The 13344-nt window shown below is 49.2% G+C and overlaps 1 protein-coding gene across 1 annotated transcript in view; it reads right to left on the bottom strand.

Moving 5' to 3' along the window:
- Nucleotides 1-13344, bottom strand: part of RNF17 (ring finger protein 17) — a 2644767-nt gene that overhangs the window by 285524 nt on the left and 2345899 nt on the right. Inside the window, exon 35 of the mRNA XM_085621540.1 lies at nt 7412-7528. Within this exon, the coding sequence (XP_085477666.1) occupies nt 7412-7528 (117 nt within the window). The remainder of the gene's footprint in view (nt 1-7411; nt 7529-13344) is intronic.

The following is a 13344-nucleotide window of genomic DNA, read 5'->3' as shown; positions in this document are numbered from 1 at the left end:
CCCTTGATGGGTGGGTTGTTGGACCAGCTGATGCAAATTGCAGCTTTCACAGGTTTCCGTGAGGTCTCTTAGGTGGCCATCTAAACTGCCATTCTCCCACAGATTGAAATCGCCCAGGATCAGCATTCTGGAGTGTGTCAGTGACTGGGCTGCGATGACATCCAAGAGCGCCTGGTATTGAGTATTAGAACTAGGGGGTCTGTATCCAACCATCCCAGTAAGGAGCCTTCCCCTCTGTTCTTGTAGGGTGAAGCCCAATAGTTCAACACCCACCACCTCATTGACCTTGAACGGGGCAAAATCCCATGTATCCCTGAACATCACCCCAACCCCTCCACCTCTCCCCGTTGTTCTGGGCTTATGAAAGATCTTGTAGCCCTCCGGGCAGGCGAGCCCGAGTTCTACCAAGGAGTCACTACTACACCATGTCTCCGTCAAAAATAGCACCTCCAGTTGCAGATCTTCCACCAGATTTGACACCTCCAGATGGTGTTTGGCCAGGGAGCGACAGTTGAGCAGGCCACATTCAAGGACCGGGCTAGGCCGCGGCGCCCTAGTAGCCTTCTCTCCCCCACTGACCTTGTTCCTAATGTCCAGAAGTTGTTCCTTTGTATATGTAAAAGGACTTTGTGCGGGCCGCACAGCGTAGCTGGCGCTGGGAGCGGACGAGGCGCGGACAGGCGCAGACGGGCTTCCCTCTGGCGCGCCGTTGGCGCGCCCGCTGCGCGCGCGCGCTACGCGCTTGCATGTCTCCTCCTAAATAGAGGCCCTGCTGTAGTGGTTCAACTACTAGAGCGTCGACCAAAATGGCGGTGCTCCGCTGTCAACCAGAAGTGAGGGGAAAGGCTCTCGATCACCCGTGCGAAGGACCCAATGCTCTGACCCAGTGCTCTGTCCCTCGCAAAGTGCGAGAGTGGATGAGAAGTTTTACAGTGCAGGTAAGTGCAATTTTCAATCGATATATTACAATTCTCCACAGTTCTCCACAATTCCCTCCTTCGGCTCTCCCCGCTCCCCAAAGCAATTCAGTACAATACACAAAGATGTAGCAGAGCGCAGTACAGTACAGTTCTGGTTAAAAACAGTCTTTGGACATATACTAAGTAAGTGGTATAAGAACCTCTGTCACGAACACAGGATAGGCCTAGGCCTAGGGAATCGCTGGGGCTACACTATACTACCAAAGGTTAGGAAGAGGGAGGCCCACGGGATTCAGGTGCAGAGTGGAAACACTCATGCGTAATGCGTAAAAGTCGATAGAAATGGAAGTTATTAGAAATTAACAGTTTTAGGACACTTCTGGTATAGCTAGGAAGTCGAGACTCGGAAACTAGACCCTTGGATAGTTAATACCCTTGTGAGCACCGAAGTACTCAAGTTACCTAGCCCACGGGCTGCGGGTGCATAGGTGTGAAGTTGCGTCGGGTTTCGTCGTTGACTCCTATGGATGCCTGAAGGAAAGTTGCTGACAGGCAGTCAGTGAAGAGTGTCCGGTGGATCACAAGGATGGAATCAAGAAGGAAGGATACCTGCAAGCAGAAGGGACAGAGTCTAGGTCACCAGCCAGGAGCCGGGAAGGAACCAGGAAGGAACCAGGCGATGTCGTGGAGATGCACAGAGGAGCGGGTGCCAGTCTGGAGGAGCCGGACCAGCAAGATGAAAACAAAGGTTCGTCGTCGGAGAGGTCACTAGCCAACGGGCCAGCAATCGGACAACACGTCGAGCAACTCAGGTGCAGAAGGGCCCCACGCAGAACACGTGAAGTGTGGGGAGCTGGTCTTCTTTGCAGATGGTGCTCGGGATGGGGGCTTCTCAATTCCCCAAGCACAGCCTCGAGGGAGCCTCGGAAGTTGCGCTAGTCGGGTACTAGCCACTTTTCCCAAGTCGCCGGTCCCACGTCCCTCGTCGCCTCCACGGGTCTCAGCTTCGCTGTAGATGTGGATCTGGTTCAGAGGTGTCTGGAAGTCTCGGCGCTGGTCAGTCTCTGCAGTCGTCCCTCGTAGGATCAGTCGCAAAGCAAGCAGCGGTCGCTGGATGGTGCCTGGTTGCCCAGGGTGGTCACTCCTTGGCCACAAGGGAGATTTCTTCAGTCTTCTTCCTGAGGTCGAATGTCGAAGGTCCAGAGTTTCTGTACAAGTTGCAGATTCAGGTTAATCTAATTTAGCAGGGCTCAGCTACCTACTGATATACTGGGCTAGTGGGCTGGGCTACCTGCAAGGTCCCTCCTATGGGTGGGACCAGGAAGGGGAGTGGTTACACCCCCTTTCCTTTGTCCAGTTTCGCGCCAGAGCTGGAGCAGGAGTGCCCCAGCGCCGGTTTGAACTGGACTATGCATGGGACACCTTGTGTGCCCCAGGCATGTCTCATTCCTTTCAGCCCTCCCTGCCCCAATACACTAAAGTCTGTCTGGGGAGGTGCTAGCACCTCCCCAAGCAGGAAACCTATTGTCCAGGCCTCCCTGGCTGGGAGGGCTCCCAGCTGCAGGAGGTCAGACTCGTGTCTGTGGCAGCAACATCCATTTTGTGATGCTGAGGCTTTGGTCAGAGTTAAACAGCAAAGTAGGATTTTAACATGTCTCTCCCTCTAGAAGGGGGGAATAATATCCTCATCACCAGAAATGGTATGGGGGTATTATTCCTAAGTGTTAGACACCTTACACGACATGTTTTGATAAAGCCAAACCATAGTTACCATAACCGTTTAAGATTATAAGGCACTTTAAGAGTATATGGTAGGCTATATCATAGAACAGCTATAAGGACATGGTTCCGAAAGCTGCAGACAGGCTCAGCTCATGCTAGAACACCATCTCACATGTTACCAAGCACTCTGCCTCCAGGATTGTTAAGGCCTGCCATAGGAGTGGCTGATAGGTACACATGTGTCTATTTTAAGGGGTGATTACACGACCTTGCCCCAGCTGAGATATTACATCACTGATGACATATGTGTCTTTCTGAAAAATAAATATTTGTAATATATGTATAGCTAAAGATTAATGGAAGAAGACATGGGTAAATAAGTGTCTAAATACAGGTATGTAATATCTGACGCCATTAGCAGAGGATTGCGGTCGCGTGAGTTATAGTTGCCTGCAGTAACTATAACGGGGGAATTTCATTGGTTTTTTACGAGTGAAATGTCCAGCTAACTATAACGTGTGTGAAACCTATGGTTTTTTCAGTGAATTTGTACGTTTTTTTAAATGCTAAGTTACGTATTTATTATTTATTTATTTTTCCAGGTTTTTCACCGTGCGCGCACCGCTCAGCTCCTACCCTGAAAGTCTCGAGGGGATTCGTCAAACGGGGGCCGAGAAAAAAAGGGGGTCCCAAAACGTGTTTTCCCCATGCATTTTCCCATAGGACCTTTAGTCGAAGGTACAGCCCGAACGGCTGAACAGAATTACTTGAAATTTGGCAAAGAGGTAGTCCTCAGGTCAGGGATGTACCTTTTGCATATATGGAGTCAATCTGTTCAGTAGTTCCTGAGAAAATTGCAGTTAAAGTACACAAATATCTATAGCCGCGCACCGTGCGCGCACCCTAACGTGCGCGAGCGTAATTCTGATTGGTGGTTACTTGTAGACATTTGGAAAGAGGTTGGAGAAAGGACTTCTCTGCGACCAAAAAACAGAACTATAGAGAATCCATCAAAACCTATAAAGCAGCAATTAGACAGGCCCAAGCAGAGTACTATGAGAAGAACATTCTCTCTGCCGCAAACGCTCCTCTAGAAATTTTTAAAATTGCTAAAACCCTTATTAAGCCTCCGGAGCCTACTCCCTTACTGGCCGACCCTGTGGTACGGTGTAATGACTTGGCCCAATTTTTCTTTAAAAAGATTGATTACATTTACTCTACCTTTCCGACCCCTTCAGGTCTAGGAGGAGATACCCCTTCCCATGCTCTTGTACAAATGTCTGAGTCTGGAATCGATGCTATCCCCTCGATGGATCTGAACACCTTAAAAGTCTATGCTCATAAGCTTAAATCTGGTTCCCCTCATGACGTGATTACCCCGGCTCTTTTTAACCAGGCGTTTGACGCCATTGGTCCCGTTACTCTTGACCTTATTAACCTCTCTCTTTCTATGGGGTTGGTACCATCTTTATGGAAACAGGCCATGGTAAGAGCCCTCCTCAAGAAACCCTCTCTGGACCCAGAAAACCTTTCTAATTTTCGACCCATTTTGCTGCTGCCTGGGGTCGCTAAGATATGTGAAAGGTATGTTAACAACATTCTTTCTACATTTCTGGAGGAAAATGATCGTCTTCACTCCTCTCAAACCGGTTTCCGACCGCAGCAGGGCACTGAAACTGCATTGCTAACCGTGGTGGAAGAATCACGGAAAATCTTAGACGCTGGAGGGTCTGTAGCCATTGTGCTACTTGACCTCAGCGCGGCCTTTGATACTGTCAACCACCCTATCTTGTTGGAAAGGCTAAGAGAGATCGGAGTCTCAGGAATCCTGCTTAAATGGTTAGAATCCTTCCTGAGTGATAGATCATTTCAAGTCTTTGAGAATGACTCTGTCTCGGAGAGAATGCCATTGCATTGTGGGGTTCCTCAGGGATCCTCCCTGAGCCCCACGCTTTTTAATGTATATATGCGCCCTCTGGGTGAGTTGGTTAGGCCATTCGGGGTGAAGATCGTCTCATACGCAGACGACACACAACTGATTGTTTCCCTAAATCATATGGAAAAGGAGCAGTTCGGTTTGGCTAACTGCATGGAGCACATTGCCAACTGGATGGATAACTCCTTCCTTAAATTAAACGGCGAAAAAACGGAGCTGATGTTCCTAGGGAAACCCACCATCATTAACCCCAAGGCCTTCTTGTAGGAAGGTGGATATCCCCTAATTTCACTCGTAAAAAACCAATGAAATTCCCCCGTTATAGTAGTTCAGATAACTAAAACTCGCGCGACCGCCACTCTATCAAAAGGATGATGTCATGAGTGATGCCACTGACCATGTCACGAGTGATGCAATATGTAACGTCATGAGCAGTGGATTGCGGGCGCGCGAGTTATAGTTATCTGAACTAACTATAACGGGGGAATTTCATTGGTTTTTTACGAGTGAAATGTCCACCTAACTATAACATGTGTGAAACCTATGGTTTTATATATATATAACGGAAAATCAGTCTAACCAGTTTTAATAAGATTGTGGGAAACAGAAAAATAAACAAGCTTTGGTAAAGCCAGTAGGTCTTTTGGTTTTGTCAATGTGTGACTTGGTTTGGCATGGTTTTTGTAAAACCTTATTGGTGTGGGAGCTGCCGGGCCCTCACCATTATAACAAACATTATTTTTGTCTCAAAAACCACACATTGGCACAGTAGTTCCTGGCACTGAACAAAACAACTGTGTCGATATGCTCCTTGTGAAAGAACAGAATGTGTCACGCATAGTGAAGCTAGCCAATAGAGAGAGCGAGAGACAGAGAGAGCGAGATTGGAGAGACAGAATTGTAATAAACACAAAAGGTCACGGTTAACACACAAACCCAATTAGGGGCCCAGTTATTAAATAAAGTCTCAAAAGTGCACCCATGTCCTTGCATTAAGAGCGGATATACTACTTTTGTGAATTCACGAGACTTTACACAGTAGGCCAAGAAATAGTACTCCTAGAAAATATTTGTGAACTGCATTTCAGCATGAACAAATATCCAGGTGTAGATTTGCTCATGCGAAAATCTGAGTGTTTGCAAGTTCACTTTACCTCCAACAACTTTGTCATTGTCAGGAATAAATTCCCAACCTTCAGCCCCAGTATGTAGATCTTTGCCAAACTTGGCAACGTAAGGGAATTTCTAGCATTCAAACCCCGGTATGGAAGGAGCTCTGGCATAATCAGAGAGGCTATTTCAGAGCTCTCATTTAGAACGAGATTGCTGCCATAATTTGTTGCCACATTACATGGCACAAAAGGCACAAGTGGATTTTGTTACAGGACAAGTAGAGTAATTGAGCAACCTGCCCGAAGGACAAGTAGATATTTTATTAAATCCCACATCCCTGAAGGGGGGCACCAAATGTGCCCTTGAAGCAGTTTAAGTGGTGCTGGCAAGCGCCCCCACCCTGTCCCAATACACTAAATCCTGTCTGGCAGGTGGCAACACCTCCCTTTGACAGGATACCTATTGTTTTGCCTTCCACTGCTCAAGCTTGGCTCAGCAGCAGGAGGGCAGAAACGAATCTCTGGTTGGCAACAGCCCTAGCTTGCTGCCCGGTTCTAGAAGACTTGTACCGGAACCACTGAGGGCCTCCCGGAGGAGCTTTACAGTGCATGCAATCATACCTTCCAGACCGTTTACGCTGTGGGGTTATGATTCCAACATGTTTGATACCAAACATTACATGTTTGTTACAGCCAGTTTAGAGATGGTCATTGCGTAATGACGCATGGCCATTCTATATGGCATAATGTCTGACGCACTTACAACACGTTAGAATGGACTACGAAGCTTGAGTCCTGTGCACGCAGTGGCACCCTCACACTTAGAACCGAGCGCCCTGCCTTCAATATTGAAAGGCCTGCCTTAGGGGTGACTTATAGGGTTTAAGTGCAATAACCTCAGATATAAGGAAACTTATATCTGTTTTAAGTGGTGCTAGCACCAGCTGACACAGGCAGAAATGGCAGGACTGTAGTCCCAATTTGAGTGGGTCTCATGGGTGGCATAATACATGCTGCAGCCCATAGGAGACCCCGGGTGTACCTATGCCGTAGGTACCTTAGTACCATATACTAAGAACCAATCAGGGTGCACCAGTAGCCAATCTGGAGTGTACCTAAGTAATCACCATGTCCAATGTAGGGTAGAAGCACAGACTGGGGTCATGATTAGCAGGATCCCAGTCAGACTAGTCATGAAAACATAATGACACCAGTAAAAAGAGGGGGTGACCATGAATGCAGACCCTACTTTCCTACATACCACTATTCCATTTTGTCTGAGCACCACTGTGTTATACTACGGTGAGAATGCTCAATAGCTGGGTGATGTACAAATTACATTATTTGCTATGTTATGTGATCTGGAGGTAGGCAACTGTGGAGAAGTTCTCTTGGTGTGGGAGTACTATATTCCTGGATGTTTTCTGACAATGAGGGTCTATTTGAACTTAAATTTCTGAAGCAGACAACACAAAATCTTTAAATCACAGCCATTCGGAAATAATTGTTTGTCGAAAAATACAGCTAGGAAAAACAATGTATGGTAAGTCACTTTCAAGTTTTACTAATTATAGCCAAGGAAGTTTACACAATACCACATTGATAACGTGTTAGATTATCCATATTTCTTTAACCCTATGAAGAACAAGGAGCTTCTGTAATGAACTATATTTTAAAAGAAAATAACAATAAACTTAAAAAGATTATACTTTTTTCCATACCTCATCTGGTGTCTCCAAATGTTTAGCTGTTACAGGGAAAAGTTGGCCTGGACAAGACAAGAGTGGCAAAGTATAACGAGGTAACAAAGGTGTCTCATATTCAGCCAACAGCAAATCCTGAAATGTTAAAATATCTCAGTTATACATGCCAGAGGGAAAAAGTACATTAATTGAAATTAGACAAAATGTTATCCCATCCACTACCAAGCCATCGCAATTGTTTATTCTGTCTGCTGATAATTCTCACATAAAATGTCCCTCTGTTCAATTGTTGATATGGAATTAGCTTGTATTTTTATTTTTTTTATTTTAAGGAGTTTTATATAGCGTGAACTTAACTCGAAGGTGTCAGAGCGCTTTACATAGCACCAGCTGCGTTACATGAGGACACATTCATTTTTTGTTAGGCATGGGGAGATTAAGTGATTTGACCAGATTCACAGGATGTTTAGGGTCATTGCCGAGACTCGTACCCGGCTCCCCAGATCCGAGGTCGACCGCCCTAGCTGTTAGGCCAACTCCTCTTCCCGACAAAAAACACAATTTAAAACTACAATCACATGAGGAAACGTATAATTGTGCTATATGGTGTACAGCTGTAAGGCATCACTGAAAGGCATACAAGTTGTTTTCTAGAAATGTTACTTAGAAAGTACAGTTAAAGTTAGAAAGCTGTTACTGGAGAAAGTAAGGATACAATTGAAAAGGCAAGGGCACAAATGGAAAGTGGAATAGGTAAAATTCGGAGACATTTTAAATATTGAAATACAATGATTAGGCACTGCTTCATAAATCAAGTCAGGATGCAGTGACTTTGTTGCGCTTCTGAGGCAAAATGAAAAACTACTAAAAAAAAACACTACACAAATGGTTTAACTTGTGCTGTAGATGGTTTAAAATTACGGCAATGTTAACAAAACAAATGAGGCTGACACAGAGAAAATACCATTTTGGCAACATGACACTTTACCATGGAGAGTTCCTAAATTTGTATTGTGATCAGCTTATAGATTTAATTGTCTTCTGCACTGCAAAAAATGTAGTGCCCCACTGCCTTGTAGCTTGGGATTTTCTACGCAAGTCACGTAAATGGACAAGTTACTTCTCTTTGGTTTCACCTCATCTGGTAGAGACAGGGTCTAGCCACAGATTCACCTTAAAATCCTCCTCAGGCGCCGGACTGGATCCAGGAAGTTTCTTAGTATCTCTGTGCATCAGTAGAGGGCATCGGCGACTTTGTAGCGTTGTCGTCTCCCAAATGTGACGTCAACGGAGCCCACGTAAGCCCTACAACCAAAACTACATTGCTGGTCTGGCGCCTGGGGAGGATTATAAAATAAGGAATCTGCAGCTAGATGTCTCTATCAGATACACACAACAACGAAAAACTACCACAATGGTTTAATTGATATTTCCTCAAGTGTATTTGACCTCTGCACTAGTTGCTAGTCACCTTTTGTAGTAGGTTAATATGCAATTATTATTAATAGAACAGGTTTTTTTCATTTTTGTCATTGACTTGACCAAAGTTACTTACCTTCAAAGGAACAAGTTACTTACCTTTAGTAACGATGTATGTATCTGGTAGAGACATATGTTAGTTGTAGATTTCTTACTTTAGAATTGCCCCCAGGCTTCAGTCTGGATCTGGAGATTTTTTCTTCCGCAGTAGCCCTACAAGTTGTTAGATGGCGTCGGTCGGCTCCATGTCTGGCGTTGGTGTCGTGGGCGCAGCAATGACGTAGGGGAAACCTACACAGACACCGCCCATGCACACTGACGTCAGTTCATAACACGACTTTCCACGCCAAAAGCACAGAGCCATGAAAGACACTGACCACTTGTGCGTCAAAACTAGGGCCCTTTAGGGGAGTCCCTATCCCTAAAAATCAGTTCACAGAGCGGAGAGGATGGGTTGGGCGGTAAGGAATCTACAACTAACATATGTCTCTACTAAATGAACAAGTTACTTACCTTCGGTAACGAGGTATCTGTAAGAAACATTAGTTAGTTAGATTCCTCACCTTAGAATATCCCCAGGCGTCAGACTGGATCCAGAAGAATTTTCGTCAGCAATACCCCTTGCGCGTCGCTAGGCGTCGTCTGCGGCTCCGCGTCCGTCGTCGGCGTCGTGCGCCGGAATGACGTCGTCGGAGTACTTAGACGCCGCCCTCGCGCGCTGACGTCAGTTCTTGTACATAGCCTTCCGCCCCAGGAACGCAGAGCCATGCAAAGACCGACACTGGTGCCAAAAAGAAAATCTAGGGGCCTGAAAAGGATAACCTTAACCCTAGATGTCAGTTCGCAGAACGGGGAGGATGGGTGGGTCGGTGAGGAATCTAACTAACTAATGTTTCTTACAGATACCTCGTTACCGAAGGTAAGTAACTTGTTCATCTGAAAGAAACACGTTAGTTAGATTCCTCACCTTAGAATAGATACCCAAGCAATACCATCCCCGGTGGTGGGTCTGTGAACCAAGATCACACCAGAAAGTCCTGGAGGACAGAACGGCCAAAGAAGCCATCCCTCCGGACTTGGCTGTCAAGACAATAATGCCTGGCAAACGTGTGTAGCGAAGCCCACGTCGCCGCCTGACAGATGTCCTGCAAAGGGACTCCCCGTCCCAAAGCAGTAGTAGCCGCTGTGGCCCGAGTAGAATGGGCGCGCAGCCCCACAGGAGGGTCCTTTTTCGCCAAAGAGTAACAAATTTTGCTGCACAAAACGACCCACCGAGAGATGGTCCGTTTGTGCACAGCTTTCCCCTTCTTAGCACCCACGTATCCAACGAAAAGTTGGTCGTCCACCCGGAACTGCTTTGTGCAGTCCAAATAAAAGGAGAGCGCACGTTTTGGGTCCAGACGGTGGAGCCTCTATTCCTCTTTGGAAGGATGCGGAGGCGGAAAGAAGGTGGGCAAGGTGACAGACTGCCCAAGATGAAATGGAGTCACTACTTTCGGAAGAAAGGAGGGACGAGGCCGAAGGACAACCTTGTCCGGATGAACAGACAGAAAAGGAGGCTTTGAAGATAAAGCCTGGAGCTCACTCACCCGTCTAGCCGAGGTGATGGCTACCAGAAAAGCAGTCTTAAGAGTCAGAAGACGAAGAGGACAATTGTGAAGAGGCTCGAAGGGAGCGCACATCAGGAATGTCAAGACCAGATTCAAGTCCCACTGAGGCATTACAAAAGGGACAGGAGGGAACGTGTGAGTAATGCCTTTTAGAAAGCGTGTAACCACAGGGGACTTGAAAAGAGAAGGCTGATCAGGAAGCCGCAAGAAGGCAGAGATGGCAGCAAGATAACCTTTCAGGGTGCCCAGGGCAAAGCCCTGCCGGGCCAGAGAAAGAAGAAAGAGGAGAACCTCAGAAAGAGGGGCGGAAAGGGGATCCACAGCCTTTGCTGTGCACCATGCCACAAATTTGTTCCACCGGCAGGCGTATACCGTCTTTGTGGAGGGACGCCTGGCTGCCAGAATGACATCACAGACTTCAGGAGGCAAGTCAAATGGCATCAACTGCCGCCGCTCAATCTCCACGCATGGAGGTGGAGGCTGGACAGGTTCGGGTGGAGGACCGTCCCCTGCTGCTGCGACAGAAGATCCTCCCGAAGGGGCAGACGTATCGGGGGATCGGTCAACATACTGAGTAGCTCGGGATACCAGTATCTTCGTGCCCAATCCGGAGCCACCAAGATGACTTGGGCCCGGTCGTGCCTGATCTTCTTCAGCACTCTGGGCAGAAGTGGTATAGGCGGAAAGGCGTACAACAGACCGCAACTCCACTCGTGACGAAAAGCGTCGCCGAGCGAGTGCCGCCGTGGAAATTCCAACGCGCAGTACTGCTGACATTGCGCGTTCTCTTCGGTGGCGAATAGATCTAACCAAGGCTCTCCCCACTGCTGAAAGAGACCTTGCGCCACTTCGGAGTTCAGACGCCATTCGTGATCCATCATGCACCGGCGGCTGAGTTCGTCCGCTCTGGCGTTCAGAGAGCCCGCCAGATGTTGAACCACTAGGGTGACGCCCTGGTGTTCCAGCCACGTCCAGAGGCGCAGCGCCTCCTGACAAAGGGTCCACGACCCCACCCCGCCCTGTTTGTTGCAATACCACATGGCGGTGGTGTTGTCCGTGAACACCTGCACGACACTGCCCCTGACAGAGGGAAAGAAGGCTTTCAGTGCAAGCCGGATCGCTCTCAACTCCAACAGGTTGATGTGGAGACGAGACTCCGCCGGAGACCAGAGGCCTCTGATCTCCGCCTCTCCCATATGGCCACCCCATCCCAGGAGGGACGCATCCGTCACTACGACATGCTCCGGTTGGGGAAGGGAGAGGCTTCTGCCCATGACCCAATCGCGGTCCGTGAGCCACCACTGCAACTGCCGTGCAGTGCCCTCCGAGATCAAGACATGGTCGGACAGGTTGCCGTGATGCTGGGCCCACTGAAACTTCAGGTCCCACTGCAGAGCCCGCATGCGCAGCCTGGCGTGATGCACTAGTAGGATGCAGGAGGCCATCAGCCCCAGAAGCCGCAACACTAGCCTGACCGAAACCCAGGATAGAGGCTGAAAGATGGGAATCAGGTCCTGTATATCCCGGACCCGCTGTTCCGGTGGATAGACCCGGAACTGCGCCGAATCGAGAACCGCTCCGATGAAGAGGAGCTTCTGAGAGGGACTCAGGTGTGACTTCGGCACGTTGATGGAAAACCCCAGCAAATGCAGGAGATCCGCCGTAGTCTGGAGGTGGGAGACGACTGCCTGGGGCGAGCCCTCCTTCAACAACCAGTCGTCGAGATAGGGGAAGACTGGAACCCCTGATCTGCGCAGATGAGCTGCGACCACCGCCATCACTTTCGTGAACACCCGAGGGGCACTGGTGAGGCCGAAGGGGAGCACGGTAAACTGAAAGTGCTCTTGGCCAACCGTGAACCGCAGGTAACGCCGGTGGGCCGGCAGGACGGGGATGTGGAAATATGCGTCCTGCAAGTCCAACGCTACCATCCAGTCTCCAGGGTCGAGGGCAGCCAGAACCTGAGCCAAAGTTAACATCTTGAACCTCTCCTTCCGGAGGAAGGCATTGACGTTCCGGAGGTCCAAGATAGGGCGTAGGCCCCCTTTGCCCTTCTTGGGAACCAGAAAGTAGTGGGAATAACAACCACAATCTACTTTTGGGCTCGGAACGCGCTCGACGGCCCCCTTGGCCAAGAGGGCCGAAATTTCCTCGTGGAGAAGATTCAAATGATCCCCCGAGATACGGTGGTGCTGCGGTGGCATGGCTGGAGGGGTCGTCTCGAAGGGGAGGGAGTAGCCCCTTCGGACGATTTGCAGCACCCACCTGTCCGATGTGATGGACCGCCAGTGGAGCAGGTGATGGCGAACTCTGCCGCCCACTGGCGTGGAATGGGCCTGAAAGCTCGGACTAGGAAGGCTTTGAGGCGGATGCTGCCGGGGTGGATGTGGGCTGACCTCGTCGTCCTCCAGATCCGCCTCGGCGGAAACCACGTCCGCGACCGCGCGCAGGTTGGTTCTGCGGCTGGTGGCTAGGCGCACGTGAGGAGGCACCCCTTCCTTGGCCACGAAAGGGGCGAAAAGCGGAAGATTGCGACCGCGGGGCCGAGAGGCCCAAGGACTTGGCCGTAGCCCGGGAGTCCTTAAAGCGGTTCAGCGCACTGTCCGCCTTCTCGCCAAAAAGGCGAGTGCCATCAAACGGCATGTCCATGAGAGTGCTCTGGACATCGCCGGAAAATGACGTGGACTGCAGCCAGGCGTGACGTCGAAGCGCCACTGTGGTGGAAATGGCCCTACCCAGCGAGTCCGTGGTGTCAAGCCCACAACGTATAGCATGTCGCGCGGCATCCCTCCCATGGGCCAGAGCCTGGGTAAGTCGTGTCTGGACCTCCTCCGGACACAGGGGCAGCGCGTCCTCCACCGC

The sequence above is a fragment of the Triturus cristatus genome, chromosome 8 (genome assembly GCF_964204655.1).
Source record: "Triturus cristatus chromosome 8, aTriCri1.1, whole genome shotgun sequence".
In the NCBI taxonomy this organism is placed as follows: Eukaryota; Metazoa; Chordata; class Amphibia; order Caudata; family Salamandridae; genus Triturus; species Triturus cristatus.
Note: the sequence above shows the minus strand (reverse complement) of the source record. Positions and strands in the feature narration are given on the sequence as shown.